This window comes from Oculina patagonica, chromosome 6, assembly GCF_052425735.1.
Source record: "Oculina patagonica isolate OP01 chromosome 6, crgOcupat, whole genome shotgun sequence".
In the NCBI taxonomy this organism is placed as follows: domain Eukaryota; kingdom Metazoa; phylum Cnidaria; class Anthozoa; order Scleractinia; family Oculinidae; genus Oculina; species Oculina patagonica.
The window spans coordinates 4269058-4287150 of NC_135763.1; the positions used below are offsets into that span (position 1 = coordinate 4269058).

The 18093-nt window shown below is 38.4% G+C and overlaps 2 protein-coding genes across 2 annotated transcripts; both read right to left on the bottom strand.

The window, feature by feature from the left end:
* Window positions 1-592: 592 nt before the first annotated feature.
* Window positions 593-4579, bottom strand: LOC144657446 (small cysteine-rich protein 1-like). The gene is made up of 4 exons (XM_078517788.1): window positions 4526-4579; window positions 2307-2456; window positions 1466-1587; window positions 593-724 (listed from the first exon to the last, which is right to left on the bottom strand). Exons 2-3 carry the CDS (start codon window positions 2425-2427, stop codon window positions 1466-1468), a joined length of 243 nt encoding a protein of 80 aa, XP_078373914.1. The 5' UTR covers window positions 2428-2456; window positions 4526-4579; the 3' UTR covers window positions 593-724.
* LOC144657445 (uncharacterized) lies at window positions 593-16645 on the bottom strand. The gene is made up of 5 exons (XM_078517787.1): window positions 16548-16645; window positions 10154-10291; window positions 9899-10023; window positions 9405-9426; window positions 593-675 (listed from the first exon to the last, which is right to left on the bottom strand). The coding sequence occupies exons 1-3, from the start codon at window positions 16627-16629 to the stop codon at window positions 9899-9901; spliced, it is 345 nt and encodes a 114-aa protein (XP_078373913.1). The 5' UTR covers window positions 16630-16645; the 3' UTR covers window positions 593-675; window positions 9405-9426.
* Between the last annotated feature and the right edge of the window lie 1448 nt (window positions 16646-18093).

Here is an 18093-nt window from a genome sequence, read left to right on the forward strand (position 1 = left end):
CTTTGTTCATATAATAAATTAGCCTAACAGCTAAACACTTTTAAGCTGTGTTCACACGGCCCGAGTACGATTCTCGCTGGGCACTGATGTGAACATACTATGTTTTCAAGTGCCCACATCATAATTCGGGCACTTATTGATACTTGATGGGAGGCGCGGTGGCCTAATGGTTAGTGTGCCAGACTCCGGATCGAGCGGGTCCGAGTTCGAGCCCCGGCCAGGGTCACTTGTGCTGTGTTTTTGGGCAAGACACTTCACTCTCATAGTGCCTCTCTCCACCCAGGTGTATAAATGGGTACCGGCGACATAATGCTGGGGGGAACCCTGCAATGGACTAGCATCCCATTCAGGGAGGAGTAGAAATATTCCTAGCCGCTTAATGTTACGGAAACCGGGATAAGCTCCGGCAGTGTGGGCCGCTTGGCTCGTGGCTTCTCCTTTTATTGATACTTGGTTACTTTGGTTTTCTGTGTGTGAACACAACGCTATTTGTTGTCGATGCTCAGGTAACAGTGCTTGGGCACTAATTGCGAACACGACGGATCTTAAATAAAGTTCATATATTCATTTAATAAAAGGGTAGATACAAACATTTCCGATGATTCAGCCTTTATTTTTGCTAACGCTTACACCACTTTTATAATATTTCCCTTAATTGTCAATTTTATTTCAAAGCTAAGGCTGTCATCATTGCCGCCATACTTAGAAGCCCAGCTGGCGTTAACTGAAAAAGAAAAAGAAAACTTGTTATTACCCAGGGAATATTGTACAACATATCTATCAGTGCGGAGTACTGGAGAGAATGTCAGTGGCAGCTTTGTTTATTATTGTACGTTAAATTTTATGAGTCTTTTTGTACATATCGTCCAAAACAACTTTCCTATTTCAACGAGAATGGTATAAATAACTACGCTTTCCTTTTTGCATTTTTGCGCGGGTACGGGATGGAAATTGTATTTATAATATTTCATTGAAAGTAATGTCAGTAATAAAAAGCTACATGGGTCAAGTGTATCGAATATTTAGCGAACTGGTATAGTTCTTTACTCATCTGCAATTATATTTCCGCCTGGTGTACATTTCAGTAGGCCTGAAAAATTATACTTTTTGATGATGATACCAATATTTAAAGGGACATGGTCAGCGTTCAGACCGCGCTGACCTGGACACTAGTTTTCACGTTTTGAAAAAAGTCCACCTTACCCGAAATCAAAAATACGCGTAGAGAACCTTCAGAAATCTGCTTTAATCTTCTTATAAGTGTTTTTATTCTTCTAAATTTTCACATTTAGTGAAACACTGAGAAGATTGAAGCAGATTTCTGAAGGTTCGTTTTGAAAAAAGTCCACGGTGGCCTTTTTTTCAAAACGTGAAAACTAGTGTCCAGGTCAGCGCGGTAAGAACGCTGACCATGTCCCTTTAACTGACGATTCTGAGATGACGTGTTCGATAAATTAATACTTACTCAATACTCGCAGCAACAATGCATCGGATAATATCCACACGTTTTGGGGTCCTCCCCACAAAAAGCATATCCATGTGCACAACGATCATTGTACCCACAGTACTTCCCATTCCCCGAACAATCTGAAAAATATTAGGATTGTTTAGCGAGTTAGTATTTCCAAAACGCAACTTGAGATTATTTGTAAAGTACAGCGCCCAATAAAAAAAAACTCAAAACTACTGTCTTCCACAACTTTAAGGCTGGTTCTCATATGATCGCTCGATCGTCTCTGTCGCTTCTGTCGTTTGCAAATTCTGAGGCGATCGAAGCGATTGGAAGCGATCAGGGGATTCTCATATGATCCCCCCGGTCGTCTGGTATATGCAAAATAAGGTTAATCAACCAAAATAATAAATCATGACCTTTTCTTCGTTCCCGCATATGAATATTCGATTTTATTCCGATCGACGAACGTGTGTTTTTTCAAAACTCCGATATCGGTTATGGCAGCCTTGGGTGCAAAGGCAAAATTCGTGGCCTCCTATCTTCTCATTATTGCCGCTTTACGGCAAGAAGCAAAAGGGAGGCCAAACGGAAACGTAGTTCTGGGTAATACTGATGCACCATGGGACAGCTAGGATCGCTTCGATCGTCTCCCTCTGTGGCAGTAGTTCTCATATTATCGTTCGTGATCGCCACGGTCTGCGACCGATCGCCCGGATAGAACACGGGCGATCGCGATCGCCCCGATCATCGCAGATGTCTCTGTAATGTTCTCATATGATCGCCCCGATGGCGACAGAGGCGACAGAGACGATCGGGGCGATCATATGAGAACCAGCCTTTAGGGAACACTCACCAATTGCACGCTTTGCATATTTATGCATGGGGTTCTCCTGTTTGTTTCCTGGGCGAGCACCCTGCACGGCGATGGTCCCCAACATAATGAACAACATACACAAGTAAAATTTGCAATTCATGGTTGATCGACCGGCTTGAACTGCAACAGCTGAAAAACAGTCAGTATGTTTATGACTAAAACTTCTTTTAGATTAAAGATAAGTTTGAATTTGGAAAAGAAAACAAATTTATAAAAATCTCTCCCAGGACGCTTGATTCATTATGTATGTAATTATTTAAAGCCGGAGTACGCAGGAACTGCGACGACTGAAGCCGACAACAAACGAAATATTTATAAGATTATATTTCTTAAAGATCTCCATATAAATAATTACAGTTTACTGTTCTCAGCTTTGTGTCCCATGCGCTTGTGAGACGTTTTAAATCGCTTAAATGATTGGCAAATTATGATTGATTGTTGCGTGATTTGAAAGGAAATTATGCGAATTGCTTTCTCTGCTTAAAAGTTGGTACGGTTTTGTCAAACTTTGCAAATTATTTCGATCTTAAAGTCTTTTATTGTGGAGTTTACAAAACGAAGGCAAGCTCTGTATAATCTTTAGGGGTTTGAAATATAAAACTAATCGATTCATTTCGTTTTAACTAGTCTAGCGGGATGCAATTAACTGTTTCCATAGAAACGTTCTGCAACAAGTTCCGTTATATATGTTTCTTGTAAGTCATTTTGAAATGTTAAATTGATTACCACAATTTTAAAACCAATTAAAATATCAGATGTGCGGCCATCGCAAATACTTTCCGAACGAAAATGACGACACTGATTCAAAGCAATTGGAATATGCTGGAAATTTGGCTTGTTTAATGTTTGTTGATGGCATTTTGGGTTTACTGAAATAGGTAATGTTGAAATTACGCACAACTTTGGCTTTAAAGCCCGAGGATATGAGAAAACTCATTCACCTCCTCAACAACGACAATTGCTTTCACAAGAATGCAAAGGTCTGAAATGGCCAATATTATTCTATTCTACGAAAAAACTTCGTCGATATCCAGTCACTGGCCCTGATAGCTTGAGATATCAATGATCGGGAGACTTAACTGGTTCTCATATGATCGCCCCGATCGTCTCTGTCGCTTCTGTCGTTTGCAAAGTCTGAGGTGATTGGAGCAAGCAAACTTTTTGAAGCGACAGAAGCGACAGAGACGATCGGGGCGATCATATGAGAACCAGGCTTTAAAAAACAAAGAACAAACGCTGCACATTATTGCCAGATTTTTCCAAGCAAAACGTAGCCAAAATACAACCAAACTTGAAACAAAAACATTTTATTAGAATATAAGCAGATTGTGTGCGACTTCTACAAAGGAAAAGCTAGCTAATTACTGCGCCAAAAGCCTAGCCGATGTGTCCGCTCTGCTAAATGGTTCACGTTTCGTACGCTCTCGAAGGTTTTTCTTTTTAGAAAGACTTAAAAAGTTATCTTTCACCAAGGCTTTCAACAATTTCGAACACACGAAATTCGATAATTTGACGATTCTTTCAACAGCAAATTAATTGAAGGAGGACATTTAACTGGTATGATGTTGAGAGGTGTAAAAGCAAACACTTTATTTTCAATCTCAAACGCCTAACATAGCGACTAACCTACCAAGGAAAAGAACACCTGATGCTATCATACGTTTAAAGGGGCAGTATTAAGGGAATTTTTGTTCGTTTAGGTGTTAGCTCTGATAGAATTATAAGGGTGTACTTAGAGATCAACAAAAAAGCCTCTGAACAACAGACAATAGCACAATCCATTCTAAAAGGTGTGAAAATATGGAATTAACGGTTAAAAAGCGTTTGTTTTTTTTCAAGTTGGCACTCTCAAATTTAAAAACGTCTGCAGAGGCTTTCAAAGTTTTAGACCACTACTGTCATATCCGTTCATGGCCAAACCACCTTAAAACAACTTTCATGCTTAGTACAGTACATTTTAGCAATGTCAGGCAATTCATTGCATTTTCAAGTCGCACGACTGAATCATGGTGACATTGTCCCTTTAATACAAGTGCTGTACCTCAATCATACTTCGCATTTGTAAAAATCCGCGTTCTTCTTAAAAGAGCAAAGTGTACTTTTAACTAGCCAACTGAAGAATTGATAGATTAAAAGTTATAAAACCATGATCTGCACCCTGTAAGATTTAAATGCCTTAAGACTGAAATGGTACTTGCCTGAAATGATGGTTGTTTTCACACTGACGGATCTCCTGTTTCGATTTTTATCGAAATAAATGCACTTGAAGAGTGTTTGCATTGAAATGGTCAGTTTTGATTGACATTCCGTTTAACGAACCAATCACGCGAACTTTTCGCCGTATTTCTGCGAATATTACGCACCATTATGCAAATAAGATTGTGAGTGAAGCAAATTCGACATGTTTTCAATAAAAGCGTTTGTCTTTTTACTTGTTTGATTGAACCATTCTATAAAGTCGACGATACAAGACAGCCCACACAAAAAAACTTATGAAAAGTTTTAAATCGCTTTAATGGTTGGCCAATTCTTCATAATTAATCTTTGCGTGATTTGATAGACAATTATGCAAATTACGTTTTCTGCTTAAAAGATGGTCTGACTTCCAAATTATTTCGATCTCAAAGTTGTTTATTGAGGAGTTTACAAAAGGAAGACGTGCTATGTAAAATCTGTAGGCGTTTGAAGCAGACCAGTTAAAACTGAAAAGTACCCTTTGGAATCGATGATTTGTGGCCTTTGTAAATTCAATTGTGTTGAGTTGCCTATGAGTTTGCAACTTTTTATTTGGCAACAGCTTATTAAACAGTTTTGAAGACCATTAGTTCGGCAACATGTTGTTTCCATAAAAACTTTCTGCAACAAGTTCCGTTATATATGTTTCTTGTAAGTCATTTTGAAATTTTAAATTTATTACCACAATTTTAAAACAAATTAAAATATCAGCAATGCGGCCATCGCAAATACTTTCCGAACGAAAATGACGACACTGATTCAAAGCAATTGGAATATGCTGGAAATTTGGCTTGTTTACTGTTTGTTGACGACATTTTGGGTTTACTGATATAGCTAGGTTGTATTGAAATTACGCGCAACTTTTGCTTTTTAGCCCGGGGATATGGAAAAACACATTCACCTCCTCAACAACGAAAACTACTTTCACAAGAATGCAAAGGGCTGAAATGGTCATATATTATTCTATTCTACGAAGAAACTCCATCAATATCCAGTCACTGGCCCTGATATATATAGCATGCGATATCACTCATCGGGAGACTTCAAAAACAAAGAACAAACTTTGCTTATTATTGCCGGATTTTTCCACTGAAGCAAAACCGTAGCCAAAATACAACCAAACTTGAAACAAGAACATAGTATTTGAATAAAAGCAGATTGAGTGCGACTTTAACAAAGGAAAATTTAGCTAATTGAGCTAATTGTTGTGTTAAAAGCTTAGCTGTTGTAGCCGCTTTACCAAATGGTTCACGTCTTGTACGCTCTCCGTCGAAGTTTCTTTGTAAAAAGCCTTGAAAAGTTGTCTTTCAGCAACTGAATTCTAAACCGATGAACTTCGACAATTTAACGATTCTTTCACCAAATTAATTGAAGGAGGAAATTAAAGGTATGTTGATGAGGAGTCTAATATAACCGCAAACAATTTATTTTCAACCCCCAAACACCTAAGATAGCGAGTATTCTGCCAAGGAAAAGAACACCTGATCATAGTGCTATCAGACGTTTAACACAAAGTGCTGCACCTTGCTTCTATCTTCGCATTTTTAAAAATCCGCGGTCTACTGAAAAGAATATACCTTGCACTGACCTTGCACTCCGAGCAAAGTATACTTTTATAAATTCTTCATAGCCAACTGAAGAATTGATAGATTAAAAGTTAAACCATTATCTGCGCCGTGTGAGTGTAATATGCCTTAATAATTCTGAGTTGGTACTTGCCTGAAATGGTGGTTGTTTATTCACTCTGATGAATCTCGAGTCTCGATATGCTCTTGAAGAGTGTTTACATTGAAATGGTCACTTTTGACTATTGACATCTGGTTTAACTAACTAACCAATCACTTGAACATTTCGCAGTGTTTCTGCGAATATTACACAGGCAATATGCAAATGAGATTGTGACTTTTTCTCATCTAAATAGCTGACGATGTCACGTATTCCATAACAGTTCCAGCCCTGTGAGATCAACATACAAATTCTTCTTAATAAATTAATAAAAGTCAAGTGAGCAGGTCTTGAGAATTTAGAGACTGAGTAAACACTCTTCCCGTCAATTCTCACCTGCTGCCGCCAGAGTGACATCAACGAGTAAACTAAAGTTGATGACGTAACTGTATCTGATTGGTTGTTATTCGGTTTTGAATGTTTGCATGCCAGTTAGCTAATCACAGACACTGCATGGATCGCAGGATGAAACTCTGCTGGACGTGTCTCTCGTCGGGATACACCTCTCTTCCCCGCAGAGGCTGCTTCAGTGGAGGGGAGAAGGCGAAAAAACACGAAAAGGCTCCGCGCTTACTTTTCACCTCTCCCCATTTCCCAGCCCGTCTGAAAAACTAAAAGAAGCCTCTGCGGAGGAGAGAGGGGGAATACACAGTGTGCGCGAAGAAAATCGTTTGTATCTCTGTCAACAGTTCTCTTAAAGATGTAAGCTGAACATGCACGTTATCATATTAAAGAGCTGTAAATGTCAAAAAACACAAACGTTCTACATTTTTAGAACGGAATAATTTTTAAAAAGTCATTCGGCCATAACAGCATTGACCAGCGACTAGACATGTCTTGGTTTTATGCAAATTTCGACTGTGTCACGTAATAGGCCATTTCCGAGTTGCCTTTTGCCTCAGTTTCAAAACGAGTCTTCGCTCGAACCTATTCAAATGCAAATGACTTTGATTTGCATGAAAATGGACGTGAAGGTGAAACTCGTTTTCATTTGAATGGTTTCGCATGTGGACTAATTTCGAAACGGAGAAAAATACTCTTGAAGAGAGTTTACATTGGAAATGGCCTAAAGCCTGGTTGTTTATCGCTTCGCCTGGTTGTCCTATCGCCTCTGTTACTTCAAAGAGGTTTTTTTACGATCGAGGCAATTATATGAGAACATTACACAGGCGATCGCTAACTTCGGCGGCGATTGGGGCGATAACGATCGCTTGAATCGCCCGTGTTCTATCCTTCTAGCTTCTCTTTCCCTTCCTCGCCGTAAAACTGTTATAACTGAAAAGATAGGAGGCCACGAGTTTGCTCTTTAATTGAAGGCTGCCATTGTGTTGGATCTAGGGCTAAAATGATTATTTTTCATAGGTCATTGCTCATACCAGGCGATCGGGACGATCATATGAGAACCCCCGATCGCTTCCAATCGCTTCGATCGCCTATATCGTCTCAGTATTTGCAAACGATCGATGCAATAGAAACGATTGGGGCTATCCTATGAGAACCAATCTTAATAATCGGTTCCGGTTTTGGACGACTGTTAACCTGGCATAAGGCGTTCTTTTTTTTCGCTTCAGAGGAAGAAGAGAAAAAGAAGAGAGAAATGTTTTATCAGGTGTTCCTTTTGTTTCTTCTTTCTCCCCCCGCCTCCTCTTCACTACAACGGAGAAAAGAAAGAAAGAAAGAAATCAGGAACACTTTTGTGTCTCGGACAAAAGATTGTTGTCCGCGAACGCGAGGAGTGTTTATAATAGTTATTTTCGGGTTTGAAATTTAGTAAATTTGTTACACCGACCACACAAGCCTTTTTCTTATTTTTCTCAAAATAAATTGCTTTTGGCGGAAACAAACTACATCAGATTTTTTTCGTACCCAATAGCTGACTATATATGGACATAATGAAAGAATTCGCCGCGAAATCAAGATTTTTTAAATATAAAATGTAAAATTTACTCTGCTGAAATTGCATGTTAATGCATTTTTGTTAGCTGCCGCACATGGAATACAGTAAAAACCCGCGTGTAAGAGCCTAGGGATTTAAGAACCTTCTGGCAGAAATTTGTTTTTTTAATACCCCAAAATATAAGAAGCTATTTAGCCCAACAAATTCCAACAGGTTCTTATATGTGGGGCAAAAGTGGGGGGGGGGGTTAACTATTTAATTTTTATATTTTTTACCATTGTATCATTTTTTATCATTTTATCATTGATCAATTAATGTTGTAGGTCTTTTGGCAACATGGGTAAATGAATAAATATTTATAATGAAGAACAGACAAGATTTTATACTATTTTCTGAAAATCTGTAGAAATTAAGAACCTAATTAAGAACCTACTTAGCCTGAACTGTCAATAAGTACCACATTATACAAGAACCTGTTTTGCCAAACTCTGAAAAAAGTAGGTTCTTACACGCGGGTTCACTGTAGTGCAACCCACCAACCGGACTATTCCCCATCCCGGGCTAATGCCTGCCAAAACTTTATTGATAGAAACTGAGAAATCAGCAACTTATGGCAAACATTGTTAGCAATAAAGGAAGCGGAACTGTACGCTGCCTGCAAGGTTATATTCGTCTGACTTACCGTGTACTTGTCATATTATTAAAAAAATCTTTTCGCGTCTTTCACATGTTCTACTGCCATAAATTTTAACTTTTGCCCTCAAATCAATAGTCCGCAGTTTCCATTGTCTCTTCGACATGTTCGATTTTCTTTAACTTCCTATGTTCATATTATAAATTAGCCTAACAGCTAAACACTATTAGGCTGTGTTCACACTTGGTGCCTTCGCACGATGCCCAAATACAATCCTCGCTGGGCACTAATGTGAACATACCTTTCAAGTGCCCACGCCATAATTCGGGCACTTAATGGTACTTGGGTACTTTGGTTTTCTGTGTGTGAACACAACGCTATTTGTTGCCGGTGCTCAGGTATCAGTGCTCGGGCACTAAGTATGAACATCGTGGCACTTACATAAAGTTCACTCATTCATTTAATAAAAGGGGAGATACAAACATTTCTGATGATTCAGCCTTTATTTGTGCTAAGGCTTACACCACTTTTATAATATTTCCCTTAATTTATTTCAAAGCTAAGGCTGTCATTATTGCCGCCATACTTAGGGGCCCAGCTGGCGTTAACTGAAAAAGAAAAAGAAAACTTGTTATTACCCAGCGAATATTGTACTACATACTCAGTGCGGAGTACTGGAGAGAAGTGAAGCAAAGTCAGTAGCAGCTTTGTTTATTATTACTGTACTTTACATTTTATGATTCTTTTCGTACATATCGTCAAAAACAACTTTTCTATTTTCAACGAGAATGGTATAAATAACTGCGCTTTTCTTTTTGAATTTTTTGGCAGGTACGGGATGGGCATTATATTTTAATTTATAATTTTTCATTGCAAGTAATAAAAAACGACATGGGGGTCTAGTGTATCGAATATTTAGCGAACTGGTATAGTTCTGTACTCATCTGCAATCGTCTCTCCGCCTGCCGTCCATTTATTACAGTCGGCCTCTGAAATGATTATTCTTTTTGATGATGATACGAATGTTTTACTGACGGGTCGGAGTTACAATCATGACGCCTTCAATAAATTTATACCTACTCAATTCTGGCAGCAGCAATGCATTGGAGGAAATCCACAGCCGGAGACGTCAAACCCACAAAAATGAGTTCCTTGTGGACAATAATCGTTCAGAGCCGTACAGAACTTCCCATGCCCATCACAAACTGAAAAACATTATAAGATTGTTCAGCGTGTTAGTCTTGCTCAAACGCAACATGAGATTATTTGCAAAGTACAGAGCCCAATAAAAAAAATCAAAACTACATGTCTTCCTCAACGTAAAGGAACACTCACAACCACGCTTGGCATCTTCATGCATGGGGTTTTCCTGTTTGTTTCCTAGACGAGCACCCTGCACGGCGATGGTCCCCAACATAATGAACAACATGCACAAATAAAATTTGCAATCCATGGTTGAACGACCGGGTTGAACTGCAACAGAAAAGTAGTCAGTATGTTTATGACTAAAAGCTCCTTTAGATTAAACTTATTTCTAAGATAAGTTTGACTTTGAAGGTCCTGAAGGGGGGTCATAAATCCCGGTTTCCAGCCCAATTTAGGTCCAAATCCCAGTTTCCAGGCTTATTTTGGTCCAAATCCCAGTTCATAAACAAGAAATCCTATTTCCATAAGTACAGGTTAAAAACCTGTACGTATAATGACTATAAATTTGATTTCATCGTTTCTGGGGTAAAGACACTCCCTCTTTCCATTCCATGCCACATGGGACCTTTCATCATATTGACTGTATTCTGACCACCAAGCTATTTCAGACCCGGTTTTGAAAAACTCTATGACTTCAGGATCCCAGGAATATTCTGATGGGGATACATTCACTTGCAGGAATCTTTGGAGGTACTTATAGAAAATCGCATTTTTGATATTTTCCCTTGTTTGACAAGTTTGTCTGATGTAAAAGCAACTTCATCCGCTTGCTCAACACATATATCACCAATCACGTGCTGACAAGTTTGCCATGTTTAAAAGGTGAATGAGCCAAAGTTTATCGATATTAATTCGAAACATCTTCGGACCTTCCTCGGAAATCTTCGGTTATCTTCGGCAATCTTTGGAAATTTTTGGAAAAATTCGGAAAATATTCGGAAACATTCGTATGACCTTCGGACAACAGTTTGAAAATCTTTGGAAATCTTCAGGAAATGGTCGGAAATCTTCGGAAAATCGACAAAAATCGCGTTATTAGTAGGTTTATAAAATAAACAAAATAATACACGGTTGCTTGGAGATATGAAATTTATCTTCTCGTGTTCAAATCGATCTCTCACTCGTTCGCTGCGCTCACTCGTGAACCTTCGAGTTGAACACTCGAAGATAAATTTCATATCTCCTGTACCAAACACTCCTTGTACAGTTTGAATTCGCCTTTTAATTACTTTCGTAAACTTTGCGATTCACTTGAATACATATAAATAAAGAAAAACTCAAAAAACTTGAAACTCATAAACTAAAACTTGAACCTAAACTTAACGGAATACAACAATTGAACAAGAATCGAAAAAAAAAAAACATACAAGAAAAAACGATTACTTACAAGATCTGTACGGCAACTCCGGATTAATATGAACTAATTTACAATCAAAGCATACGAGACTTTATACGGATTTGAAAACAAACAATAGCGCTAATGATGTTACGAAATTAACAATAAACGATTACATAATACGACGCCGAGAAACTAACTTGCAGAACAAATACATAATAATGAGCTACGCTAACAAAGAAACCAAAAAACCGAACAAAATACTGATAAGAAAATTTAAAACTAATTACAACGCAAAAACGCAAACACGAAAAAATTGAACCCTCGTGGCTACATCTCCACACAACCATGTATTATTCTCTATTTAAACAAACCCCTGATCACGAACATGATATGACCGCAGCGTAAAGCCTGGAAAAATACTGACTTTTTTGTGTCACAAGAACATACTATTCGAATAAAAGCAGATTGTGTGCGACTTCTACAAAGGAAAAGCTAGCTTAATGCTGCGCCAAAAGCCTAGCTGGTGTACTAGAGCGGGCCGCTCTACAAAATGGTTCACGTCTCGTACGCTCTCGAAGTTTCTTTGTCTGGTAGAAAGACTTAAAAAGTTGACTTTTACCAAGGCTTTCAACAATTCCAAACCGACAAAATCCGACAATTCGACGATCCTTTCAACAAATTAGTTGGAGGAGGACATTTAAGGTATGATGTTGAGAAGTCTAACCACAAACACTTTATTTTCAACCCCCAAACAACTAAGATAGCTATTAACTTACCAAGGAAAAGAACACCTGATGCTATCAGACGTTTAACACAAGTGCTGCATCTCACTACTAACTACGCATTTGTAAAAATCCGCGTTCTACAGACACGCCCACACACAAAAAACTTGTGAACGTTTAAAATCGCTTAAATATTTGGCGAATTCTTCATAATTGATCTCTGCGTGATTTGAAAGGAAATTATATTTTTTATTGAGGAGTTTCCAAAACTAAGACGTGCTATGCAAACGTTCGAAGTATAAAACTAATAGATTTATTCAGTTTTAACTGGTCTAACCGACTAACGGAACGCAGTTAAGTACCCTTTGGAATAGACAATTTGTTGCCTTTTTAAAATTCAATTGTGTTCAGTTGCCTATGAGTCTGCAACTTTAGTTTTGGCAACAGCTTATAAGACAGTTTGGAAGACCATTTGTTCTATAACATTTTGTTTCCATAAAAACGTTTTGCAACAAGTTCCGTTATATCTTTCTTGTACAGTATGTGGCCCTTGGTCCTGACGAAAAAGACGCGAACGTTTATTTCTTAGCCTAGAAGAAGAGCAGTGAGCTAAAATTTGTCCTGTAAGTTACCGTCACATCCAGCTAACATGTGAAAAGACAACAGCTTCTGTGCTCACTCGATTTCCCTTCAATTTGTCTCAAAACTTACCGAGAGGGCCGTCTTTGACCAAGTGTACAGTCACATCACCGACAACGAACTCTTTCCTATGCTGCAGTCTGCTTACAGGAAAGGGCACAGTACGGAAACCGCCCTACTGAGAGTTGTAAATGATATCTTGTCCAGCATGAATAAACAGCACGTGTCGATTCTGGTACTTCTTGATCTTAGTGCGGCATTTGAAAAATCGACCATGCCATACTATTACGTCGACTCGAGACCTCATTTGGTATCACTGACGCCGCTCTCGCATGGTTCTCATCGTATTTGTCTGGACGTTTTTTTTTTTTTTTTTTTTTTTCGTATTTGTCTGGACGTAGCCAGCGCGTGTCAGTAGATGGAGAAAGATCAGATAGTTACCCTTTACCTTATGGTGTGCCTCAGGGTTCATGTCTCGGGCCCCTGCTCTTCAGTAACTATGCCAGCAAGTTGTTCGATGTCATCAAGCTGTACCTGACTAGCGTACACGCATTTGCTGACGATACTCAGCTCTATTTATCCTTCAAGCCAGATAACTCCCATAGTGAAGCAGAGGCAATATATGCTGTGGAACAGTGATTCGCGCCATAAGGGCGTGGATGAACACTGACAAACTGAAACTTAATGATGACAAAACTGAGATCATGCTAATCGGAACCCGCCAACAACTTAACAAGGACAACCTAGATACTCTAACTGTAGGTGATACTAGTGTTTCTACTGTAAATGAGGCGCGAAATCTTGGTGTTTGGTTTGACTCACAGCTGAATTTCAACACAGAGACAAGATAAGCAAGGCTGACACTACGTAGAAATGAAAAAACCTTAACGGGACAACGACATGATAGAGTCCAAACTGAAAGCCAAAAATGCAAACTCTGGACAGCTGTTTCGACCTGATTGGGTCTCTTCAGCAGAGTGTATGCCGCACAGAATAGAACAACCAGCGCAAAGACAGTTGTCTATAAAGTGCTCGTGGTAATGACAATCCGGATGGGCTCAAATTCAAACACCCGCCCATTGATCATAGCCGCGTGACTATTACTCAATAGGTCAAGAATTCGAAATATCGTGTCGTTGTCTCGATAAGGAAAGTGAGAATAGACAGAACTATCCTTACACTGAAAACATGGACAAAACCATGTGAAAAACAACACTGCAAACATGGACAAAACCATGTGAAAACAGTGAAAATGTATTAGAGCTGTCTCCAGCTCCTACGTACACTAGCAGCATTTTCGTCCGCGGTCCCTTGCTTTCTATTGTCACTTTGAATTTCAACGTCCACATTAGAAAAACATGTAGTCTATCCTTTGGTACACTATATAAAATTAGACGCATCAGAAAATATCTAACGTTCAAGAGTGCACAAACATTAGTCCTTGCATTAGTAATTGGACGTCTAGATTACTGTAACAGTCTGCTGTACGGTTTACCAGCCAGTTACATTAACATGTTGCAACAGGTACAAAACGCTGCCGCAAGACTAATCTCGAATACCCCGCGTTTTGGTCACATTTCTCCGGTTATGCCGGAAAGACCTGCATTGGCTACCTGTTAAATACCGTATAATGTTTAAAATAGTTGTATTCACATTCAAGGATATACATAGTAGTGCCCCCACATATATTAATCATTTAATAAGACTCAAGCCAAAGTCAACTTATATGCTTCGTTCAAATACAAAGCACTTTCTGCTCGATCAGCCACGCAAAATGAAGAAGACAACAGGAGACAGGGCGTTCCTTGCCGCTGCACCAACTTTGTGGAACGCCCTCCCAGATGATCTGAGAGCTTTGGACAATTTAAAAAGTTTTAAGTCACAGCTAAAAACTCATTTTTTTAAATTAGCATATAATTTGTGTTCGTAGTGTTTTTAACATAGATTTTTATATAAGATAGACAGGGGCGAAATGTGTATTGGGGGCTTTAATCTTTTTTATTTAAGTTTTTAACCGATTTTAATTACATCGGGGTTTTTTCATAGGTATATATATATATGAATAATTTCTATAAGTACATTATTGTTGTAATACTATGATAACTATTTATGTAAAGCGCATTAGATCATATATGCATGGATTTTGCGCTATAGAAATAATAAAGTTATGTTATGTTATGTTACGGTGGTTCGGTTTGACGGCCCTTGGTCCGGACAGCGGGTCCTTGGTCCGGACACCACGCAATTATGCAAAAATTGTTCAAAATCCAATCTAAAGAAGTTTCTTGCACATTTTTAATATGCTTTTGTGTAATTCAGAAAAATAAATAACAATTTAAGGGAAGAGAGCTTTATTACGTCTCATCAACAATATACAGTGAGTATAAACTATAGCGCTTACTGAGCCTGATAAACGTGATTTGCATAAAGTTTGTATTAGAATTTTCGTTTTTGTTTTATTGTTGTAAAATGAAGTTTATTACGCCTTAGAACTCAAACGAAAGGTGTATCTTTTGTCAGACTATTGTTCTTTTAGTATTATTCAGTCTACCACCTTCAGAAGTTTTTACGTTATATTTGGTTGCCGTCAGTGTCCGGACCACGGACCTTGTCAGCAAAATTACTTAGAAATTTAAATTCGTTACTTTGGACGGAAACTCAAGCGGTCAATCAAATTTTTTACATTAGTTGAAAGAATATTTCCTATACATCAATTCTGCCAAAAATTACCCTTTTTAGCGTGCTCATTTCGGATATGCAGGAATGAAAAGAAAACCAGTTAATTTGAGGCGCCACAAGCTAAAATTGTATTTGGCCCTAAATCCGGAGAGCCCTTGGTCCGGACACTTTCGGTTCATCGTGTAATTTTCCGATAGGAAACAAATTTTTAATAAAGCCGAACCTTTCCAAAGATTTCTTGATTTGTTTGCTATCTTGACCTCGCTCGAAGGCTTTCCTGCTGGCGGTGAATTCGAGAATTTGTTCATGGTGCCTCAAATTAACTGGTTTTCTTTTCATTCCTGTATATCCGAAACTTTTTCCAAGAGTGATATCTCAAGCTATCAGGGCCAGTGATTTGTAATCGAAGGAGTTTCCTCGTAGAACAAAATAATATATGGCCATTTAAGACCTTTGCATTCTTGTGAGAGCAGTTGTCGTTGTTGAGGAGGTGAATGTGTTTTCCAATATCCACTGGCTTAAAAGCAGAAGTTGCGCGTAATTTTACTGTATATCAGTAAACCCGCGCGAAATGCCACAACAAACAGTAAACAAGCCCAATTTCCGGCATATTCCAAATGCTCAGTTGCTTTGAATCAGTGTCGACATTTTTGTTCGGAAAGTATTTGCGATGGCCGTATTGCTGATATTTTAATTTGTGTTTAATGCTGCGCCAAAAGCCTAGCTGTTGTAGCCGCTCTACCAAATGGTTCACGTCTCGAACGCTCTCGAAGTTTCTTTGTCTGGTAGAAAGACTTAAAAAGTTGACTTTTACCAAGGCTTTCAACAATTCCAAACCGACAAAATCCGACAATTCGACGATCCTTTCAACAAATTAGTTGGAGGAGAACATTTAAGGTATGATGTTGAGAAGTCTAACCACAAACATTTTATTTTCAACCCCCAAACACCTAAGATAGCTATTAACTTACCAAGGAAAAGAGCACCTGATGCTATCAGGACGTTTAACATAAGTGTTGCACCTGACTACAGACACGAATGAGCCTTGCGCTCCGAGCAACGTATACTTTTAAGAAACTCCTCATAGCTAACTGAAGAACTGATAGATTAAAAGTTAAACAATGATCTGCGTTGTGTAACTTACCTGAAATGTTGGTTGTTTTCACACTGATGGATCTCGTGTCTCGACTTTTACCGAAATGAATGTACTTGAAGAGTGTCTGCATTTAAATGGTCAGTTTTGATTGACGTCCGGTTTTACCAGAGTTAATATTAACTCTGGTTTTACTAACCAATCAATCGACCTTTTCGCAGTGTTTCTGCGAATATTACATAGGCGTTATGCAAATGAGATTGTGAAGCAAACTCGCCATGTTTTCAATAAAAGCGTTTTCTTAAATTGTTAGATTGAACCATTCTAAGTCGACGATACAAGACAGCCCACACACAAAAAACTTGTGAAACGTTTAAAATCGCTTGTAAAGTTCATTAATTATTCATGAGGGTGCAAACTAATCCCAGCACTGTATTCAGATCACATGTACAGAATTAACTTTTGATAGAGTCTTGATACAGACTCCTGCTCAGCTAATTAGTATTCATTAACTTTTGATACAGATCTCTACTGATTCGCATAACAATACTTTGCATTCAATTTATTGTTTTCATTTCACAAGTAGAATAAAATAATCGCGTCCGATCTGTATGGCCGTTTACAATGGCTCGCCTATCGGCTCGCCATTGTAAACGCCCATACAGATCTCCCGCTCATATTTTATCTACTACTTAAATATTTGGCGAATTCTTCATAATTGATCTTTGCGTGATTTGAAAGGAAATTATGCAAATTACGTTGTCTGGTTAAAAGTTGGTCCGGTTTTAAAGAAACCTTGCAAATTATTTCGATCTCAAAGTTTTTTATTGAGGAGTTTCCAAAACTAAGACGTGCTATGCAAACGTTTGAAGTATAAAACTAAAAGATTTCTTCAGTTTTAACTGGTCTAACGGAACGCAGTTAAATACCCTTTGGAATAGACAATTTGTTGCCTTTTTAAAATTCAATTGTGTTTAGTTGCCTATGAGTCTGCAACTTTAGTTTTGGCAACAGCTTATAAGACAGTTTGGAAGACCATTTGTTCTATAACATTTTGTTTCCATAAAAACGTTTTGCACTGAACAAGTTCCGTTATATCTTTCTTGTACAGTATGTGACCCTTGGTCCTGACGAAAAAGACGCGAACGTTTATTTCTTAGCCTAGAAGAACATGGAAGAAGAGCAGTGAGCTAAAATTTGTCCTGTAAGTTACCGTAACATCCAGCTAACATGTGGAAAGACAACAGCTTCTGTGCTCACTCGATTTCCCTGTAATATCGAAAACGGTGGTTTGGTTTGACGGCCCTTGGTCCGGACAGCGGGTCCTTGGTCCGAACACCACGCAATAATTATGAAAAAATTGTTCAAAATCCAATCTAAAGAAACTTCTTTCCCCGAGGCGACTGGTCTATTTTCCTAAATCAATTAATATTGAATGGATGTCCATGTATGATACACCATCTAAAAGGTACTGATCAGAATAGTTCATAAAACATGTCAAAAAGGAATAAAAAAGTAATTGCCTTGAAAAAATGACTTTAAAACGTAAAAAGAAAAAGGCTTTAAAATGTGTGTATCTCCGCATATAGTAGGTATA